The following is a 23,327-nucleotide window of genomic DNA, read 5'->3' on the forward strand; positions in this document are numbered from 1 at the left end:
ATAAGGTCTTAGACTAATCATTACCCAATACCCAAGTCAAAGTTTATTCCCACAGCCAACAGTTCAGCAGTTCAATCCTGACTGGCTCAAGATTGATTCGCCTTCTGTCCTTCTGAGGTGGGTAAAATGAGGACCCAGAGTGTTTGGGGACAATAGGCCAGAGGTGGTATTCAGCAAGTTCTGATCACTTCTAGAGAACCAGAAATGGAAATTTTGAGTAGTTCGGAGAACCAGCAAATACCACCTCTGACTGGAGATTTTACAGTATCCTTCCCCTGCCATGCCCACCAAGCCACGCCCACAGAACCGGTAGTAAAAAAAAAAATTGAATCCCACCACTGCAATAGGCTGACTCTGTAAACCACTTAGAGCGGGCTGTAAAGCACTGTGAAGCGGTATATAAGTCTAAGTGCTACTGTTATGCCCATGCTTCTTCACACTTTGGTATTAATTTCTAATGAAGTTAATCTGCTTTTTAAAAAAACACTGCAGTTTTCACCTCCTACACTCTTGACACCTTATTTAGTTTTTATTTATGTTATGTTCGGTCGGTGGGTCCCAAGGAGAGACGAGACTCGAGTAGTGAACAACAGCTCTTTATTTAACAGATAGATTCTGAGACAAAACCCTAGCGCGCGGCAGCTCTTCTTATAGAGCTGGCCGCGGCTAGGCAGCCAATGACAACTCTTTGAGTTTGCCGCGCTTGGTTTCAGCCAATCGCGGAAAACCCTGTAGGAGCCAATCAGGAACGTTTAAGTTGTCCAATCACGATCCGGCTTCTCTGGACCAATAGGAAATGCAGGATTACGAGCCTGCTAATATGGAACAATTTACAATTGTTATTTTTACTGTCACCAGTGGGTTCCCATCTTCTAGTGAAAAGTGCAGGAATTTTGAGGGAGTCACTAGGGGTCAGCACAGGCACACATACACAGAGAGAGAACATTCTAGCAGAATAAGCTTTCATGCCTAGCAAGTCCATCAGGTGGCTTCTACTTCCAGCCTTTGCATTATTAAAGTCAATGTGATTGGCCAGAAGAAAAGCCCCATCACACAGTCTGTGTTTTCAACAACGTCACAATTTTCTCCTTCCAGGACTGACCTGGGAGGACTTCCCATGCCTCAACATTATTCTGCCTCTCTATGACTATCAGGTAAATGGTGGAAAACTCTCTAAAGACATTTCCAGCAACTGGAGAAGGTTGAAACCATCGTTCTATTATTCCCAAAGCCTGCAAATTAACAGAGTGAGGCACTCGGGCCCTTACTACTAATGCCAACCCACAAAGCTACATACAGTTTAATTTCTTTGAGGAAATAGCTGCACTGTTTGAAGTACTTGTGAAAAAGTGGGTGTCCATAGAATCAAAGTGGGAAAGGAGAGATGAGACAAAAGCCATTGGCAGTCGGGAAGTCTGAGTAAGAGCGCAAATTGTTATATGCCAATTCAATCAAAGTTAACATGTTAAACCAGTTTTGTCTTTTCCAGTTTACACTTGTAGAAAGTTAGCACCCACTCCTCTCCTAGAAGAATGAAATATTTTAGGAAATATTAAAAAGGCAGAATATTATATTTCCCTGGATGAAAAATGGAGAAACATGCTCTTGGAAAGCAGCCCCCACCTTTCTTAATAGCCCTCAGCAGATGTCAGCACTTACGAGATAAATAGATAGATAGCTCTATTCATAAGCAAATTCCCTGCAGCAAGGTCTAAACAAAGATAGGATTATCCCTCAACCACAATAGGAATTGCCCAACAAGCCCCTTCATTGCCTCAGCCAAAGTTCAACCAAGCTTAGCTCAGACAAACTCCTAGGATTTGTACATGGCCCCCTAGGAGTCTGACAACAGCCAATAGAATACATGCTCTTGCACAGGAACAGGAAGTTTAAGTGCAAAGCCCAAGAGAAGGTATAAATATCTCCCATTCTCAACTCCATGTTGTCAGCTGCCCAGAAGCCATGTGCTGCTTGGTTCTGCTTCATCAATAAATGGATCTTCTTTCCAATCAGCCTCCAGCCTCCATTTTGTCTCCAGTGCCTTTCTCCTGCCTTGGAACTGAACCAGATGGATATTTCTTCCAACATAGTATTCTGTTTACTTAAATAAAGGATCATCATTATCACTATCACCATCATATTTTTTGCAGCCATCACATAAACAAAAATTTGGTTAATCTAGTTGAAAAAAAACCTCTTGAAATTGCATTTTATTATATTAAATGTGTTGAAGATTTATTGTATTTCACCGATATCTCTCCTTTCCTTGAATATGCCTACAGAGTTTTTGCATATGAATGGACACCTGGAATTAAAAAGGTACGGATAATCCTTGACTTAGCAACCATTTGTTTAGTGACTGTTCAAAGATGTAACGGCGCTGAAAAAAGTGACTTACCATTGTTTTTCACACTTACCATCATTGCAGCATCCCCATGGTCACATGATCGGAATTTGAGTGCTTGGCAATAGGCATGTATTTAAGATGGCTGCCTTTTCCCAGGGTCACATGATCACCATTCGTAACCTTCCCAGCTGGTTTCCGACAAGCAAAGTCAATGGGAGGAAGCCAGATTCACTTAACAATCGCATGATTCACTAAACAAATGTAGCAAAAAAAGCTTATAAAATGGGGCACAACTCACTTAACCACTGTCTTGCTTAGCAATGGAAATTTGGGGCTTTGTTATGGTCATAAGTCAAGGACTACCTGCATAAAGCTACTGATAGCTTTATCAAAGCAACCTTAAAGGCCCCTGAAAACAGCAAACAGGATCCTTTTAATACAATATAGCATTTTATAGCAAGATAAACTATAAAATGGGTTCTCATAAAAAGATAACACATGCGAAGCCAAAACAATAACATGATGGTTTAACATGACAGCACAATTAACACAAGACTGTAAGTCAGGATGTGATTTATTTGGTTTTGCTTCGTCCATTGAGATTTGTAAAGTGAGCTTTATAGTGTCATGTCCTTTCTAAAAAAAACCATGAGAGTTAAACTGCAAATTATGTGGGAAATGCATACATCTCTGGGCTTTATGTATATGCAATTTCATGGTAGAGAAATATTCTCTTTCTCTATGGGGTTGTTTTAAAAAAAGAAGAATGGTGGTGAGGGAAAAGCATAGTTTTGCTTTGTGGTATAATGTATTTTTTCTATGTAAAAGTCCTAATTCTTAATGCCTAGAAGGCTTAAGAAAGCTACAGACTTATTAGGCTTATTACAGCTAGCATTTGAAATAGCTTCAATTATAATGTGTTTTTGGTCATTTTTAAATTTACATTGCAATTCTCTTGCCTTTGGATAAGGCCAAGGGATAAAGTAAATCTTTTAACCACATCTTATTGTTGACTGAGGTAAATAGGTCTTGAGTAATTTCCTTCAATGCGGTTGAATCGGATCCTCTAAGGGAAATTCTAATGGACACATAGCTCAGGGACAGACTTCAAACTTGGCTGTAAATCTGTATATATTACTCAGAACTGAGTAGAAACATTTTTTCAAATCCTCCTCTAGATTTGCGAACATAAAAATTAGGTGATGATTTTTCCAAAGTAACCTAAACGAGAACAAATTATTTCTCAAAGGTAAACCTTCTCCTTAGTGCTAGTATTTTTAAAATCACAATGGAACTAGTTTTTTCATAGAATTGAAGAAAAGCACAAAGGAATTGTTTATTTTTGTTTGGATCCCAAGGAATAAGAAAAAGTTAACAGACAAATATTGCACACATAGTAGTCTGTCCTCTAAAATTGTGTTTCTTAATCTTTTTTTCCCCTCAGGATCTCATCCCAGTTTTAAAAATGATAGAGGACCCTTAAAAAGTGTTTACTTTTATAGGCCATGCTCCGGATCATCACAACATCACTGAAAAAAGTGATTTATGACCGTGTTTCACCCTTGTGACTGTTGCAGCATCCCAATGGCCATGTAGTAAAAGTTTGGATACTTGGCAACTGACTCATATTTATGACAATGGCAGTGTTCCGAGGGTCACATGATCACCTTTTGCGATTTTCTGACAAGTAAAGTCAATGAGAAACCAGACTCACTTAACAACCGTGTTCCTAACTTAAGAACCACAGTGATTCACTTAAGCAACTGTGGCATGAAAGGTCACAAAATTCACTTAACAAAAGTTTCACTTAGCAACAGAAATTTTGGGCTCAGTTTTTGGGTTGAGGACCACCTGTAGTGTTTACAGTGTTAAATTTAGATTGGGAAAATTTCTCATTTCTCTTTTGATCATGTGGCCATGGAGCTGGTGCTAAGGTCATAAGTGTGAAAAACAAACATAGGTCACTTTTCAGTGCCGTTACAACTTTGAATAATCACGAAATGAACTATTATAAGTCTAGGACTACCTGTATTTGGCTTGGCAAAACTCTAAGGATCTTGTAATTATAATTGATCAGAAGCTGGACAGGAATAAGAACAATGAAAAAGGGTAATAAAATCTGAAATCCGGAGCTGCTTTTTCAGAGTGAAATGGGTCGTAAATACATTTAAAAATACATAAAATATAAGCATATTAAATAAATGTTGCGGCTGCATCGTTAGAAGCATCTATTGGCTTGACAAATACTTCTTTTTCTTTAGACCCAGCATGGTAAGGATCTGAGCCTTCAGGCAGAGGTCTGGATTTCCTCCCTTTATGGGTATTTACACCCTGAGATAATTTAATCTTGGTTGAAGTACAGAAAGCATTTAACAGTTCCACCTTTCACCTTGCATTCTTCAGACAGATAGGCTTGGGCATTAATGGGAAGGCCTGCACATTTTTGTAGTCAGTTGATACAGTACATATTGGCTGTTTTCTCACAGGGGGGAAAATGAAGTGAAAGGCTCTAAGTGAACCAGAGCTGGCCTGTGACCTTTCTCTACAGCCTTTTTTGGAAACAAATTCATTGGCACCCTTGAGCCATCAAGAGCAGAGCAGAGGTGCTGAGAGATGGTCAAGCTAGAGGCCTCATTCCCTCTGTTGCTTCTCTACCACAAGTGGCCAGTTCTGCTGCTTCTTCCACAGAACTGCAGGCTCAGAAAAGAACACACACACACACACACACACAAACACCACATTCTTCAAAGGGCACTCTGAAGAACGTCTTGTCAAATGGAGGATGAGGAAGGCTACTTGGCGCTTAACATACAAGCCAGAAAACAGCAAAGTCCGATGTCTGTGTCTCGGGAACCAGGTAAAATAACATTTTATGAGATCTGTAAACACATGTGGAAGGCTGGGTCTGTAGATAATAGCACGCTTTCTCTCTACATTCTTCCTTTCCGCTGTTTGTTTGTTTGTCTGTTAGTTTGATTGCCACATGTGCTAAATATTTTTGACTGCTTCAATGAGGAAAGCATTGCAAAGAGTGTTAGGTTAAATGGACTGAGAGATGCTGGATTCCAATCCTCCCAGCTATGAGGCTGAATGGCTGATTTTAGACCAGTCAATATTTGCCCTCCTGGAAGGATTTTTGAGAAGACATCCAAAACACATATATAAAAATGCTTTTCTAGTTCAGCACATTCGTCCATCCTTTGTTCTGATACTTTATAGAGTATCTGATGCTTCACAAAGGAAACAGACCGGCAGTCTTCCTCTGATACGAGTAGCTTTAATTTGATAGCAACCATGGTTGTATTTTAGTATTTATTTGATTTGTCAATCGCTTACAAGATACAGGTATAAGAATAAATATACAGTAGTTTTGAATATATGAGATAGATACTTATAAGAAAAATAAAAAACAATAGGACAGGGACGGTAGGCACCATTGGTGCGCTTATGCACAGGCCTCTTAGGAAAGGGCTGAAGTCAATAGTGGACAGTCTAAGGTTAAAGTTTTTGGGGTTTGGGGAAGAAACCACAGAGTCAGGTAGAGTATTCCAAACAGTGACCACTCTGTTGCTGAAGTCGTATTTTCTGCAGTCAAGTTTGGTGAGGTTAACCTTGAATTTGTATCTATTGTGTGCTCTTGTATTGTTATGATTAAAGCTGAAGTATTCATTTGCAGGTAGGACATTGCAATGTATGATTTTATATACTATATTTAGATCGGATATATATAAATATATATAATATATTTAGATATATTTAGATGATTGGAGGAGTTACAAATCTGATGTTTGCCTATCTCAGCTTTTAATCTGAAAGCCAGTGAAGCAGTTAGGTCCCAATTTCACAAATCAAAATGTCGTTGGATATGGTTGAGGAGACAGAAAATATTTTATCACTGAATAAGATATCTAGGTCCAAGTCAGGGTAAATTTCCAAACATTAAATTTGGAATCCATAAAGGAACATTTTCATTTTGCATTTTAGTATACTAATTACTGCCCTGAATTATTTTGGTTCAGGAATGTCCACAGAGAGGGTGTCAATAAGCAAGATAATGGACACAAATAAGTGGTCAAAGTCTTGTCACTTTTGTGTGTGTTGAAATAGTTGCAGACACCACCCTGGATTTTTTTTTGAACTCTACCAGCCTGCAATGCCTCTGGCTTTGCTCTTCTCAAGCAGCCCACCCAATCCCACCCAAGACTGCCAAACCATATAAACAGCTAGTACCAAGAAATCAACAAATAAATTATTGTTCTGGATAAGGTTTTGATGGCAGGAAATAAATGTGAAGCTGCTAGAAGAGTGTTTATCAACTTAAGCAACTTTAAGCCAGCGTGGGAAATTCCAGGAGTTGAAGTCTTCACACCTTAAAGTTTCTGGAATTGAGAAACATCTTGACTATTTTGGTGATGCTATAAAAGCACAACAGAGAAAGATTAAAGGGAGCATAAAGGAAGAACTGGGAAATTCTGGCCTATTGGCAGACTCACAAATATGTCTATACTGAATTTTCATTTCTCACTCTCTGATTTGAGAGTAATGCAGGGAATGGAGAAGGTCTTACAGCGTTGTAAAATCACAAAGAAATTCCAGGTAGCCATTTCTCAACTTCTTGGATCAAAGGTGGGTCATAAATTAGACAAATAGTTGCAAACTGACAATGTGAAATACAATGAGCAATGAAAGAAAGATTTTGTCCTTGACTCTGAGAAAAGATCAAATTGTATCTATCACCCATCATCTATATCTATACATCTCTATATCTCTATCTATCTATTATCATCTACAGCATCTATCTATCTATCTATCTATCTATCTATCTATCTATCTATCTATCTATCTATCTATCAGCATATACAATTTATATGTGTGTGGGTGTGGGTGTATTTATGTATATATGTAAAATACACTACACACACACACACACACACACACACACACACACACGAATATTTTCCTGGATGATAAAAGAAGAAACATGTTTTAAAGACAGAAAGCAGCTCCCTGCCCCCAGCAGATATGTGATGCCCATTAAGAAAGACTGGGCGTTCTGTCCTTTAATTACTAGCTGAATATAATAAAGGCAGACAGATTAAACTCTACAAAGGCTTCCATACAAAGTTTCTTTATTGGTTCATCAGGTATCCTCATATATAACTCACGGTTACGTTGAGATTCATCTCAATGTCCAAATATTTGCATAGCTGAATTCATAGTGTAAAAGGATAGTGCTCTTTTCATCCCCATAATGAAGGATCAAGGGGGTGAGGCACTAGCACGCTGCTGGGGTCCAGTGAAGAAACCTCCCCCAACCCACCAAGGGTCAATTCAGTGACCAATCAGGATTACAGATGTGACCACATGACATGGACTACATTTCCCAGGATGCCTTAACTACATTTACCATGATGCATTCCCTTAAGGGGACAGCTCCCAATTCCTAACTAACTATCCCAATATCCCAATTAACTATAAACTGTCTGGACAGCACACTGGGCCAGCCTATCTACAGCAGAAAAGGCCTTCAGCTCCAGGGTAATGGGATTAAGACATGACCCTCCAGGACATAATAGGATTAACCCATCTAGCAACAGAGCTCACCACGTGGCATAATCTCCTAAGGACATTGCATCACCCCCAGCAAGCTTCAACCAAACTTATCTTAGACAAGCATGACTCCGCATGGCCCCATGGGAGTCTGTCAACAGCCAATAGAATACATGTTCTTGCACAGGAACAGGAAGCTCAAGTGCAAAGCCCAAGAGAGGGTGTAAATACCCCTCTTTCTCAACTCCATGTGGTCAGCTGCACCAGAGACACAAACATGTGCTTCTGCTTCACCATTAAACCATCTTTTCAATCAGCCCCCATGTTTCCAGTTTTTTCCTCCTGGCTTAGAACTGAACCAGATGGATGTTTCTTTCAACATTATCCTTGGGTTGTTTTGTAGATCGTCTGCTGAGATACCGTTGTTATCGTTGGATCATTACTGGGGCTGGATGTATTGTGGTCAGCCTATTAGTAGGAGCTGTGATAGCATTACGTATCTGTGGTGAGTCGCTATAAATTCAACACCTTCTGCCCTGAACCTCTGAATATTTTGAAATTTATATAAAGTAAGGAAAATTACTTTGATGAGGATATGCAGGAGCTATTGTCTAGGCAAAAAAGAAGACTGAAATTGTTTTAAAGTCAGCAACATGCAGATAATGTAAGAACAGGAAGATAACACTTGGAAGCAAGTCAGACAGTTCATTACTTCACTGAACTACGAGGAGAAGGAGGTGGTGGTGGAGGAAGTTCAGCCAAATCAGATTTACAAGATTCTGTTATTATAGCCAATCTCAATCAAAATAATTTTAGGTTTCCCATGGTCTCATTCATCCAATGGGACTTACAAAATACCAGGATTTAATGGCATAGAACAGGGGTCCTCAACCACCGGGCCGCGGACCGGTACCGGGCCGTGGAGCACTCTTTACCGGGAGATAACTCTTCTGAACCACATTAAAGTTCTCCTGTTTGGAATTTTATTCAGTAATAAGGTATTATAGCTATTATACTTTACAATGTCTTCACTCATTCAGAGAAACTTTTAGGAAATCATGCCAGGAATCATAGATATCAGCTAGAAGCCATAGTTAGTTTGCTAGTTGGTTAGTTAGTTAGTATCCTGCCTTTATTATTTCTAACATAACTCAAGGCAGTGAACATGCCTAATACTCGTCTTCCTCCTATTTTCCCCACAACAACAATCCTGTGAAGTAGGATTGTGTGTGTGTGTCATGAAAGCCAAGATGGTGGCTGAAACCATGTGATTCACACAGAGAAAGGAAGGGATTGTGGGTGTTAACAGGAACTTGAAATCATCTGGGCTTTCAAATTGTATTATTAAATCTAAATCATGCTTGTGCTTGCTTCTTCTTCCTCACCTAAGCCTGGACCAGTGGTGGGATTCATTTTTTTACTATCGGTTCAGTGGGCGTGGCTTGGTGGGCATGGCAGGGGAAAGATACTGTAAAATCGCCAGTCAGAGGTGGTATTTGCCGGTTTTCCAAACTACTCAAAATTTCCGCTACCGGTTCTCCAGAACTGGTCAGAACCTGCTGAATACCACCTCTGGCCTGGATGTAATAGTGTTACTTCTTCTTTATCTTATTATTTATGTATTTTAAGTGTTTCCTCCTACTCTTTCAGAGGAACAAAATGTTCTGAGTTAAATCATAATCAGATTATTAATAAGAAAGAGTGGAGAATGGGTTAGGAAAAAAGGATAATAATATCTTCCTTTCCTCAATTTATTTATTCTCTGTTTGAATTTCAAGCTTTTCAGAGAAGACAATACAAAGAGGCTTTTGACAAATCTGTTGACTCTCAGGAGACCAGCAATGGCACAGAAATTAAGCACAGATTAGAGAATGTTGTCTCTCGCTTGCAGACATTTTTGTGTAAACAAGTCCCAGTTAACTCAACAGGTAATGCCACTATTCTCTCCCTGTGAGATAAGGATGGGGAACATGTTATATCCAATCTCCTGAATTTTGAGAAAAATTCCATCTTATGCGGATGTTAGGAAGATCTGAGATGTTGACTATCACTTGTCTTTTCACAAATGGTGGGAATACCAGCTTTGGGATATTGAGGGATATATATATATTGACGGATATATATTATAGTAAATATGTGTGTGTGTGTGTGTGTGTGTGTTATGTTTTTGCAGGTATTTATATATATGGTATTTAGCTTTGTTCGGGTATTTTCCCACATCTTTGTAGTTGTGTTTTTAAAGTTATAACTTCACTTGTCATATATGTATGTATGTATGTATGTATGTACGTATGTATGTATGGCATTCAGCTTTGTTCGGGTATTTTCCCACGTCATAGTAGTTGTGCTTTTAAAGTTGTAGCGACGTTTCGGCAGAATCTCATCTGCCATCATCAGGCTTCTGTATAGTGTTCGTCTGTGAGTCAGACTTTTACAGTGGTTTCAGATTTAAATTTGGGGCAGCCTATTGCTGTGCCAGAATGGTTTTTCTTCATCCTGATTGGTTGGGAGTCTTGGTCTGTGTTTATTGGTCTTGGAGTTTGCTGTGTTCTGCTTGATTGGTGTTTCTAATATCTTTTATCTGTTTTGTGGCTCTTTTTGTATCTTGATTGGCTGGCAACATTGTGTCCCTTTATTGGAGGCCTTTAGTGCAGCTTGGCTCCGGGTAAAAGACCAGAAAGCATGAATAGAAGAGATGATTCCACCAGACTGTCAATCATTTGGAAGCCTGCACTCACAAACAAAAAAATCTCCACACCACAAGCCAGGCAAACACCTGGGCACAAACAGATCGCCCCTGATACCTCCAGCTCAAACACACCCCAACCAGGCACCCAGATGAAACCTAGCTTCCTAACAAATGATAGCCGTCCATTTACTCGGAGCCAAGCTGCACTAAAGGCCTCCAATAAAGTAACACAATGTTGCCAGCCAATCAAGATACAAAAAGAGCCAAAAAACAGACAGAAGATATTAGAAACACCAATCAAGCAGAACACAGCAAACTCCAAGACCAATAAACACAGACCAAGACTCCCAACCAATCAGGATGAAGAAAAAACCATTCTGGCACAGCAATAGGCTGCCCCAAATTTAAATCTGAAACCACTGTAAAAGTCTGACTCACAGACGAACACTATACAGAAGCCTGATGATGGCAGATGAGATTCTGCTGAAACGTTGCTACAACTTTAAAAGAACAACTACAATGACGTGGGAAAATACCCGAACAAAGCCGAATGCCATACATGTAAGTACCCGTGAAAACTTAAGAATATATATATATATATATATATATATATATATATATATATATATATATATATATATATATATATATATATATATGGATCTTTGGTTAACCTCAGAAAACAAATATATATATATATATATATATATATATATATATATATATATATATATATGTATATGTATATGTATATGTATATGTATATGTATATGTATATGTATATGTATATGTATATGTATATGTATATGTATATGTATATGTATATGATGTATATGCATATGCATATGCATATGCATAGATATATATTAAAGACAAGTGAAGTCTCTATTGCCCAGATTATGGTCCTTTTATGGCCTCCTTAAGAACACTTCTGAAATACTTTATAGATGTTTTCCATAACTATATTCTGCAAACTATCAATATGTAATCTGTGCTAGTGATGTTAACTTAATCCAACATTCTCAGCTAGATATTTAAAATAAATAAATAAAACCCTTTGTCTTTTCTCACAATGGATAAGTATTACAAACATATACAGAACATATTAGAATGTAAGTTAACCAATTGGCATTTTTAAAACCCAAAATGCAGGCAATATCCTTTTTTTCTCATGTACTTGAAAATTGTTTCAAATTAGACTATCGTTTTTCTTATTTTGCTAAATTCACTTATGAACTTCTGTTTCATTATAACCTTGGACCACATTCCAGTTGCTCTAAAACTTAAATATTATAACTTATATGATATCAGCTTTCCTAATAAGCAATGCTTATTTTGTGGAATGCATCAAGAGGGATATTTGTTTTTAAAATAAATAAATACTCTTTATCATTGAGTTAATCCTCTAGGAGGATATTTAAGGAATCTTTTTATAGCCCTATTACTACTATAAAGACAATACAATCTCTGTGTAAAACTAGGGGAAAACCCTGGACATGATGGATTTCCAGATGAAAGGTACAGAACTTTTATAAATATATTGATGTCTATATTTTTAGAGGTTTATAATCAATGCATCTTTCTACAGTATATTCCCTTTCTATATTCCCTCCATCTTTTTATACATCCTATGTTACAGTAATATTAATACCTAAAAACGACCCCCCCAAACATGCACGTTGTAGATCAATAACTATGCATAATATGAATGCTAAAGTATTAATGGCACCACTAGTAGGAGGCTGCAGAAAGAAATACAATACTGTGATAATACAGCACAGACTGTTATAAAAAAAAAAACATTAAAGTGGTAGTAGACACAGAATACAAATGACAGCTTGGCTGATCTGGGTTCATTAACTTTCGGTATTGTCACATACCATGACTTCTATATGAATTAGCAATAATAATAAATATTCATCATGTAACTGACAATAAATCAAGTTTCATTTCCCCTCTGAATTCTCAACCAAAAGAAAAATCAACCTGCATTAAGCCACCCTGGTGGAGGCTTTCAGAGACAGCCACCCAAAAGGTCTCCTTATATTTAATTTGGTCTTAGCATCTGCAAGAGGGATCCAAAAAATTGAGATGGTAGCCATGACCATATAATTGATGCCCCCACTTTTTACATGTGGTTTGATACAGCTGCCTTTTGATATTTTTGCACCCTTCCCCAGTTGTCCCTGATTTTAGATTTTTTTCCCAGATTCAATACTTGAAAGTATACCTCTAGAATAGTTTCAGTATATAACTGCTGCAAATACAGGTAGTCCTCTACTTACTATCCGTCGCTTAGCAACAGTTCAAAGTTATGATGGAATCCGCAAAGCTACATACAACAGTTCAAAGTTGTACAGTAACTCCTGCACCACTTCTGTGGTCACGTGAATAAAATTCAGGCGGATTCACCCTTACAACCAATTGCAGGGATAGTGCAGTGGCTCCCCGCCTATCTCCTCCACGATAGCCAATTATTAACAATACATTTTAAAGAGAAAGAGAAATAAGAAAAATTAAAATGTGAGAAAACCCGTGTTAGCCAGTGCAGCAGTACTACAAAACCCATATTGCAAATATTGAAAAAAATCTAACCCATGTAGCCCTTATCTCCATTTCCACCCCACCAGATCCTACATCTTCCTCCCCAATCCCCAATCACTGAGCACTCATTTATCTTTTGTACTGTGGAGCCTTGGAGCTCTCATTGAGGAAGGAGAGCAGGCCGCACTGCCCCTTGGCATCCCTGGGCTGTATGGCTCTGTCCCAGAAGCAGGAACCATTTTCAGAGGAGCAATCCTTACCCAGGGGTGGGATTCAAAAATTTTAACAACCGGTTCTGTGGGCGTGGCTTAGTTGGTGGGCGTGGCTTGGTGGTCATGTGACTGGGTGAACGTGGCTTGGTGGTCATGTTATTGGCTGGGTGTGCCCAACTCAATATCACTCACATCGAGGCATGCATCTCCTTGCCTGGCCTCTCATGACTGTGGGGATGCTGCAACAGTCGTTAAGTGTGAAAAATGGTCATAAGTCGCTTTTTTCAATGCCATTGTAAATTTGAATGGTCACTCCACACAAGCAAAGTACCAGCAAAGGAGGGGGAAAAAACTCCAGAGAAGTTCCTGAGACAGGAAGTCTAGTCCTGCCAAGAATGTAATAAGAGTTAATGGAGAGGCAGTTTCTGTAAGCAACACCAGAATGTTTCCTTCCTGCCTTCCTTACAGGATTAGGCCAGTAATTTCTTCTAACAACTGGTTCTCCGAACGGCTTAGAATGTTAACAACTGGTTCTACCAAATAGGTGCGAACTGGTAGAATCCCACCCCTGTCCTTACCCCAGTGTGAGCTCTGGGAGACCTACAGTACAGAAGATAAACGAGGGATTGGTGATGGGGAGTGAGGAGGAGTGTGGGGGACTCAGTGGGGTGGGAAGCAGGCCCCAAGGACTGCGGGTGCTCCAAAGAGCAGGAAGCAGAGCACAACCTGCCTCTGGGAATGGGGGAGGCCTTGGAAGGCATGGGGGGGCAGGTAGACCTGGACCTACAGTATGTCTCCTGTGGCATTCCTGTTCTTGAGGCACCCAATGATCCACTTAACCTGCATGGTCATTTAAAGAAATTGGGGAGATCACGGGTGGGGTTATTAGTAAGGTGACCAACTATCCTCCTTTAGGGAGGACAGCCTTCCTTTTGTAAGTTCTGTCCTGTCTCAAAAAGTGTCCTCCTACATGTCCTCCTTTTTGATATTTGAAGACTAATCTGTAAATCTCCGTATTTGATCGATGCCGATCCGATCCGTTGTGTGTGATGTGACGTGTTTGTATTTGACATGACGATTCATCAAGGCTCGGTATAGTGCAGCGAGACACGATTATGAGACGCATGTGCTCCACACAGGAGAATTGTTTTGAGAGAGTGCGCCACGCGCAAGTGGCTTTGTTTTTTTTTTTCCCTTCAATTTATTTGTGTCCTCCTTCTCATTGTAAAAAAGTTGGTCACCTTAGTTAGGCGAGATGATCATATGGAAGCTTTGCTTAATGACTATCACGACTTGGGACAGTAATGGGGAGACTCCAGTATGGTAATAAATTGAGGCCTATCAGTGTCTCGCTGTGATGGCAAATGCATGAATGACTGTAGTGCAGCTTTAAAACTTCTACATCCCTTTTAAAAAGTTCATATATGATTCTTGTAAAAAAAAAATGAATCTTTTTTGTTTGACCTTCAGAGAGTTTTAGATGCCACCTATGTCCTGGAAACTGGTCTTATCATGATGGCAAATGTTACTGGATTTCCAAAGAACCGAGGACCTGGGACAAAAGCCAGGAAGACTGCAGAGCCAGAGGTGCTCAAATGGTGGTGCTAAAGGAACAGGAAGAAATGGTAGGTCAAGATTTGGGTTGGGGAGGTTAAGGGAGTAATGAAGATGGATGGAATAGCTATTATGTATGTTGATTAAGCAGGTGCTATCCCACAGCAGATGCCCATGGGAGGGAGGGAGGGAGAGGAGAAAGCATGTTAAAAAATAAACCAAGATAGCAACTGTGACTTGTGTGTTAGAAACCCCACCTTTTTTATACGTGTTATGAGCTACATATTCCTCTTAAAGATGTTGAAGAGTAGACAACCAGCAGTGAACCATGCGCATCCAATTCAGTAGCTCCTTCCAGTCTGATAAAGAACAATTGAAGAGCACCCTCAACACAAGGGTGGTACTAAAAAAGATGGTTTCATTTTTCAGCAAATGCTTTATTATTACCAGGAGATGCATATCCCACTGTTGTTACTTGTATAAATGGTGTATTTAATGCTTCTGCCTATTTTCTCCATGGTGACAACCTGTGCAGTAGGTTGGAAAGAGAGGCAGGGGGACTGGCCTAAAGTCACCCAGCCAGCTTTCACACCTAAAGGATAGATAGAATTCATAGTCCCCTTGTTTCTTGTCCAGGACGTAAATCACTACACCTAGCAGACTATCATATTGCAGTACATTTCCCTGAACTACTTCTAAGAAACTATTACAAGTCCTAGTGTTGCAACAGCAATAGGACAAGGGATAAAACCAAGAACTAAGAAGAAATTCCCTGTCAGTGAGAACAATTAATCAGTGGCATGGCTTGTCTCCCAGAAGTTGTGGTTACTTCATCACTGGAGGTTTTTAAGAAGAGACTGGACAGTCACTTGTCTGGAATGATAGTGTCTCCTGCTTGAGGAGAGGAGGGTTAGACTAGAAGACCTCCAAGTTTCCTTCTAGCTCTGTTATTCTGCTATTCTGAATTTCTATCTCTAAGCGATTCAGTCATAAAGCATAATGTCACTTAGTAATTCTGGCAGTCCTGATTGACAAATATGTACTATATATTGTTAAATGCCTTCACTGTAACCATCCTAAATAAATTACTTCAGTACAGACCCAACCTTGAATTTTAAACAGCGGTTGGAGGGAAAGGGTCCTTGCAGGCATCCAAAACAGAGATGGCAAGACACTATCAACAAAGATATGCAAGCTGTGGGAATACGCTAGGAAAAAGTTGGAGGGAAAAGGTGTCATTAAATCCATATATATGTTATTGATATACTTATACAAACAATGTACATTTATAGATTGCTTCAGATGTAGTGGCTTGAAATATAATTTTATTGAATTCAACGTCTGCTGAATGACAGACAGCAAAATCAAAGCATTCAGCAAACTCTAATCAAGTGCTTTTTTAAAACAGACTTTTATCCAGAGTATTTCTGATGAAACACAGTCACTATGGATTGGGTTGATAGGAATGTTTCCGGCAAGACGGTGGATGTGGGTGGATGATTCCCCATTGAATGAAAATTTGTGAGTATTTCTTTCTAGACATAGTGAAATCCTGCAGTGGACAATTCCATTCACTAAATAACATGCAGCCTATTTCTGAATAAAAGTGAATAAAATCAGAAATAATCAATTCAACCGGGGTAACAATACATGCAAATGACACTTGTAAATAGCTAAAGGAAGTGACTTTATTGTTTTCTACTTAAGTTACAGAATCTCCCCAGCATCATGGAACTTGGGGAAGGTCAAGTGACAGGGTAAACTGAAACCAAACCCCTGTTTACAAGCACTAATGAGTTAAATAACAATTTGAGTAATGAAAGCTCTGCATAAAAACAACCAAGCTAAGGCAACATCAAGGACCCCTCAGGTCAAGCTAAGCAGAGACAAGTGGAAGTGTTGGGAAACTGCCAGCTAGGTTGGAAGGAAAGGTCAAACCAGGGCTTAGCTTAGAATCTGTGCAGCTAAAAGAGCCATAAGCATGACCTGAGGAGTCTTTGATGTTGCTTTAGCTTGGTTGTTTTAATGCAGAATTTTCATTATGCAGATTACAGGTTGTCCTTCTGTAGGAAGTTAGCACCCACCCCTCTCCTAGAAAAATGAAATATCCTAGGAAATATTAAAAAGGCAGAATATTTCCCCTAAAAAGAGTAGAAACTCAGAAACAGAAACTTACATCAAAAGCAGAAACTCACCCCCACCTTTGTTAATGGGTGGGCCATTAAGGCCTAGGCCAGAGTATTCTACATAACAAAGGTCTCTGCCCATCTCACCACATGGCCTGGGAAGATTGCATCAGCCAGCACTCAGATGAAGCCATGTGATCCAGACAAAGCCTACAAAGTTAGCTAAGATCCCCACCCCCGGGAGTCTGACAGCTAATGGGATACATTTCTTATGCAGGAACAGGAAACACTAAGGTGCGGCCCAACAGAGGGTATATAACTAAGGGTCTCTCAGCCTCTTCCCACTTCTTTTCCTTCACCCAACATCTTGAAGCATGTGATCTTTGGAGCTCCAAGCCACGTGGTCCTGTCCACCATTAAACCATCTTTCCAAACAGCCTCCATGTTTCCAGTGTCTTTTTCCTCACTTGGAATTGAAACCCAGAAGGGATATTTCTTCCAACAGTTCATTTAGTGGCTGTTCAAAGTTACAACGGCACTGAAAAAAGTGACTTAGGACCATTTTTCACACTTACAACTATTGCAGCATCCCCATGGGCACGTGGTCAAAAGAGCAAAATCAATGGGGAATCCTGTTTCACTTAACAACTGTGGCAAGAAAATTCCTAAAATGGGGCAAAACTCACTTAACACGTTTCACTTAGCAACATAAATGTCGGGTTCAATTATGGTCATAACGCAAGGACTACCTATACTTCATCAGTAACTTCATCAGTGCTTGTAAAGAGTGGTGTTTGCTTTCAGTTTCTATTCTAGTGGTTTGCCTTGTCATTCTAGGAAGTTAGCACCCACCCGTTGTTGGAAGAAATATCCTTCTGGGTTCAGTTCCAAGTGGGGAAAAAGACACTGGAACCATGGAGGCTGTTTGGAAGGTTTAATGGTGGACAGGAGGAACACATGGCTTGAAGCTCCAGAGTGAAAAGGAAGGATGATCACATGCTTCAAGGTGAAGGAAGAGATCAAGAAAAAGGGCTGGTATGCTGAGAGTGCCTGGGTTTTATAATCTTTGTTGGGATTTGAATTGGAGCTTGTATTCTGATTGGTTGTCAGACTCCCATGAGGCCATGCAGGGGCCACTCTGTAGGCTGTCCTGAGTTCCAGGCTTGGTTGAGCCTTGCTGGATGATGATGCACTGAAAAGGGCTTTTGGCAATTGCTATAGCTTTACCTGGAGATCTTTGTTATGTAAAGTATTCTGGCCCAGGCCTTAATGGCCTACCCATTAACAAAGGTGGGGGTGAGCTTCTACTTCTGAGGTGAGTTTCTGCTTCTGAGTTCCTACTTTTTTTAGAGGAAATATTCTGCCTTTTTAATATTTCCCAGGATATTTCAATTTTCTAGGAGAGGGGTGGGTGCTAACTTCCTACAGGAGAAACATGTTTCTAAAGATAGAAACTCAAAGCTTCAGCTCCCTGCCCCCAGCAGATATTTGGTACCAGTTGAAAAGGATTGGGCCAGCCTATCTACAAAACAAAAGACCTTCAGTTTAGGATTAACCCATCTAGCAGCAGGGCTCACTGCATTGCCAAATCACCTGGGGATATTGCATCATCCAGTAAGCTTCAACCAAACCTGGGAGCTCAGACAACCTCAGCTATGACCCCTGCATAGCCCCATGGGAGTCTGGCAGTAGCCAATAGAATACATGTTCTTGCACAGGAACAGGAAGTTCAAGTGCAAAGCCCAAGAGAGGATATAAATACACCTCCTTCTCTCTCAAATCCATGTGGTTAGCTGCACTAGGATCATGTGCTTGATGGTTCTGCTCCATTAAATCATCTTTCCAATCAGCCTCCATGTTTCCAGTGTCTTTCTTCCCATTTGGAACAGAACCAGATGGATATTTCTTCCAACACTGCAAAAAGCCATAAATGTGTCCCAAATGCATTGTGTCCAAAGTTCAAACAAGCAAGGCCCTACTGTCTTAATTTCCAATCCTGGTTATACATAGCCCCCAGGTGCTAAGCAACTAGTCCAGTGGTCGGATTCAAAAATTTTTACCACCGGTTCTGTGGACGTGGCTTGGTGAGCATGGCAGGGGAAAGATATTGTAAAATCTCCAGTCAGAGATGGTATTTGCCAGTTGTTGTAACTACTCAACATTTCTGCTACCGGTTCTCCAGAACTGGTCAGAACCTGAATAGCACCTGGGAACTAGTCATAATTCAAGGACTACCTGTAAAATAAAAGTATAACGAATTAAAGGAATAATAAAAAATACAGTATTTTCACTTCCACTATTCTTTCTATTGTGCAGTTACCTTTTTACTCTTTTCCTTCACTCTTTTTATTTTGGTTAATTCCATTCCCCTTCTCTTTCAACTCTTTTTAGTCCCTAAATTCATAAATCCATTTAGTCTTCTTTCAACAAAAAGTTCATATAAAGTTTCTAGTCTTTCAGACAATTCTTTATCTGTGTTTCTGGACGAAAGTTAAAATAAAAGATATACTGCATATAAATTGAGAAAAGAGAAAGAACCAAGGAAAATATTGCAGTTAATAGATGATCAAGGCCAAGTTTGTCATGGCAATAAAGAGAAGAAGAAAATCATTCGAGATTTTTATGGGAAATTATATAAGCAAGAGAATATTGATGAGGAAAAAATCAAAGAGTATCTACAGAATGCTAACCTATCTAAGATATCTAAAGAGACTGAAGAAATGCTAGAAAGCAATATAACAATGATGGAATTAACTGAAACACTTAAGAAACAAAATAATGGGAAAGCACCAGGTCCAGATGGACTTCCGGCAGAATTCTATAAAACATTACAAGAATCATTGAGCATTCCATTGTTAGAAGTTATGAATGAAGCTATGTCAAAGAAGATGATACCCAAAACATGGTCAGAGGCTTATATTACACTTATTCCAAAAGAAGAGGCTGATCCACTGCAAATTAAGAACTATAGACCAGGGGTCCCGAACCGCGGTCCGCGGACCGGTACCGTCAGCGGAACAAGTCTTACCGGGCCGCTGGTTGCTGGGCGCCGCCATCTTTTTGATAAAAAGTGCTTCGGTGAGCTTTTCGGGTAGAAAGCTCACCGGAAGCACTTTTTCGTCAAAAAGATGGCGGCGCCAGTTGATGCCGATACCGGGCACGCGGCGCCATCTGATGCCGGTACCGGGCAGCGGCATAAAAAGGTTGGGGATCACTGCTATAGACCTATTTTTTTTATTAAATGCAGACTATAAAATCTTTGCTTCAATCTTAGCAGAAAGACTTAAAAAATATTTAAATAATTTCATTCATCCAGACCAAAATGGATTTCTGCCAAAGAGACAAATTAGAGACAATATGAGAGTAATCCTGGATACTTTGGAATACTATGAGGCACATCCTGAAAAGCAAATGGCTTTGATATTCCTAGATGCTCAAAAGGCATTTGATAATGTGAACTGGAGATTTATGTTATTACTACTGGAACAGATGGGTTTTGCTAGAAAATTTATTCAAGAAATAGAAGCCATATATAATAAGCAGACAGCAAAAGTAATGATGGAGGGAGAACTTACAGACTTTATTAATATAAGAAAAGGCACAAGACAAGGATGTCCCCTATCTCCTTTGCTATTTGTATTGACTTTGGAAGTGTTGAATAGAAATATTAGAGATGATAAAAGCATAAAAGGAATGAAAATTAAAAGGAAGAATTTAAACTGCAAGCCTTCCGGATGACTTAGCCTTTATTTTGGAAGATCCCTTAGAAACAGCTCCAAAGTTATTGGAAAAGATAGAGATATATGGTGAGGTGGCTGGTTTGAAAATAAATAAAGACAAAATAAAGATCTTGACAAAGAACATGCTACTAAGACAAAGAGAAGAACTGGCAGACCTGTTGAAAATCCAAGTCACGAACAAGGTCAAGTATCTGGGGATATACTTGACATCAAGATGCAGTACATTAAAAGAGAATAATTATATTAAACTTAAACAACAGATAGCTTTAGATCTGAAGAAATGGGAAAATTTACAATTGTCATTAATAGGGAGAATTTCAACAATCAAGATGAATATTTTACCCAGAATCTTATTTTTGTTTCAAACAATACCAATTAGGCTCGGAAAAGACTATTTTGAAGACTTAAATAAAATTATGCTGAAGTATATATGGCAAGGTAAGAAAGCGAGAATAAAGCTAAAGCTTTTGCAAGATGCTAGAATTAGAGGAGGTTTTGGCCTGCCTAATTGGGAATTGTACTATCAAGCTGCAAATTTGATGTGGGTCAAGGAATGGATAACATTAAGAAAGACTAGATTGTTGACACTAGAAGGTCATGATTTGCTGTTGGGTTGGCACGCTTTTTTATGGTATAAGGAACTAAAACACAGGGTTATTTTAGAAGACATTATATACGGGAGTCTTTGTGGTTAAACTGGGAGAAGATAAAAAGACAATGTTATTTGAAAATTCCAGTTTGGTTATCGACTATTGAAGCATTTTCCTATCCTATAATTTATAAGAAGGAACAAACAGTTAGATATGGGGAACTATTGGATGAAAAGGGTGAACTTAAATCGATACAAAATTTAGAGGAACAAGGTATAAAGATGAATTGGTTTTCATATGCGCAAATACATTCAAGGTATGATGAAGATTCTAAAACAGAGGGATTTGATGATAAACAGACTGATCTAGATAAGATCTTGACAGGTACTGATGAGAAGGTGATCAAAAAATTATATGGTCTTTCAGACAGTTCTTTATCTGTGTTTCTGGACGAAAGTTAAAATAAAAGATGTACTGCATATTGTGTCTGATCAACATATCAATATTGGAAGGCTGATTATGGGGAATAGAAAAAGTCCTGCCAAATATAAAGGAAGTTGGACAGCTCTTTCTAAAAACCATCATTCTTTCTTTTATCCTTCAGGCCGCAAGAACTGGGGCCCCTTTTAGGAGACGGCTGTGGGATGCTGCTCGGGCCAAAGATTGTTACTGAAACCTGCTCGACTCTCTCCATGTGGGTTTGCCAGGCAGAAGCTTTGGATATAAACACTCCTTTGGCTTGAGCTAAAATGCTGTTTTGGTCTGGGGAGAGGTAAGGTAGTAAGGAAATGGTTCATTAAAGCAGAATTACATTCTCAGGGAAAACATACTGAATGAAGTTAGCACCCACACCTCTCCTAGAAAATTGAAATATCCTGGGAAATATTAAAAAGGCAGAATATTTCCTCTAAAAAAAGTAGGAACTCAGAAGCAGAAACTCACCTCAGAAGTAGAAGCTCACCCCCACCTTTGTTAATGGGTGGGCCATTAAGGCCTGGGCCAGAATACTTTACATAACAAAGATCTCCAGGTAAAGCTATAGCAATTGCCAAAAGCCCTTTTCAGTGCATCATCATCCAGCAAGGCTCAACCAAGCCTGGAACTCAGGACAGCCTACAGAGTTGCCCCTGCTTGGCCTCATGGGAGTCTGACAACCAATTAGAATACAAGCTCCAATTCAAATCCCAACAAAGATTATAAAACCCAGGCACTCTCAGCATACCAGCCCTTTTTCTTGATCTCTTCCTTCACCTTGAAGCATGTGATCATCCTTCCTTTTCACTCTTGAGCTCCAGGCCATGTGGTCCCGTCCACCATTAAACCTTCCAAACAGCCTCCATGGTTCCAGTGTCTTTTTCCCCACTTGGAACTGAACCCAGAAGGATATTTCTTCCAACAATATAAACAGTTTAAATCAGTCGCCAACCGGTGGGCTGCGGCCCACTGGTAGGCCGTGAGAAAATTTTGGTGGACTGCAGAGAAATCTCACCCCCAGAGCACCCCCCCCAAAACAATTAATCCAGGCTGTGCAGAAACACAAGGCTGCGCAGCCCACATGGCCCGCGCCCACTCACTCCTTACCAGGTAAACTTGCTTGCTAAATTGCTATTTTTCCAACCATCAGCTGTTCTGCTGTGCCAGGAGATTTAGATTAGCAAAGAAGCAGGAAATGGTTGGATTTCTTGCTTTGTAGCTAGTTTTTAGATCTTCAGTTCAGCACAGCCAAACCTCCCTTAGGACTGAAGGTTTGCTTGCAAGCAAATTTTATGTGACAGACTGAGCTAGCCAATGACAGATAGATAGATCTCTGAATGAATCTGTTATTCTGTGAGCAACTCAATCTGCCTGCTTTGCCTGATTTTGGGTAAAAGTTGCTCTTTTTTTAAATAAAAAATTCAATATTTATATATTTATAATATTTACACACAAGCCATACCCAGCCAGTCGCATGACCACCAAGCCACACCCACAAATT

At 39.5% G+C, this 23,327-nt stretch overlaps 1 protein-coding gene across 1 annotated transcript; it reads left to right on the forward strand.

The window, feature by feature from the left end:
• Positions 1 to 4,940: 4,940 nt before the first annotated feature.
• LOC148131884 (killer cell lectin-like receptor subfamily B member 1B allele B) lies at positions 4,941 to 23,241 on the forward strand. Its single transcript, XM_087954147.1, has 6 exons — positions 4,941 to 5,250; positions 8,260 to 8,402; positions 9,676 to 9,825; positions 14,813 to 14,967; positions 16,305 to 16,417; positions 21,957 to 23,241. Exons 1-6 carry the CDS (start codon positions 5,123 to 5,125, stop codon positions 22,093 to 22,095), a joined length of 828 nt encoding a protein of 275 aa, XP_087810273.1. The 5' UTR covers positions 4,941 to 5,122; the 3' UTR covers positions 22,096 to 23,241.
• Positions 23,242 to 23,327: the final 86 nt, after the last annotated feature.

This window comes from Notechis scutatus, chromosome 2 (assembly GCF_049901735.1).
Source record: "Notechis scutatus isolate UNSWTSFEM ecotype Mainland chromosome 2, rNotScu1.2, whole genome shotgun sequence".
NCBI classification, from domain to species: domain Eukaryota; kingdom Metazoa; phylum Chordata; class Lepidosauria; order Squamata; family Elapidae; genus Notechis; species Notechis scutatus.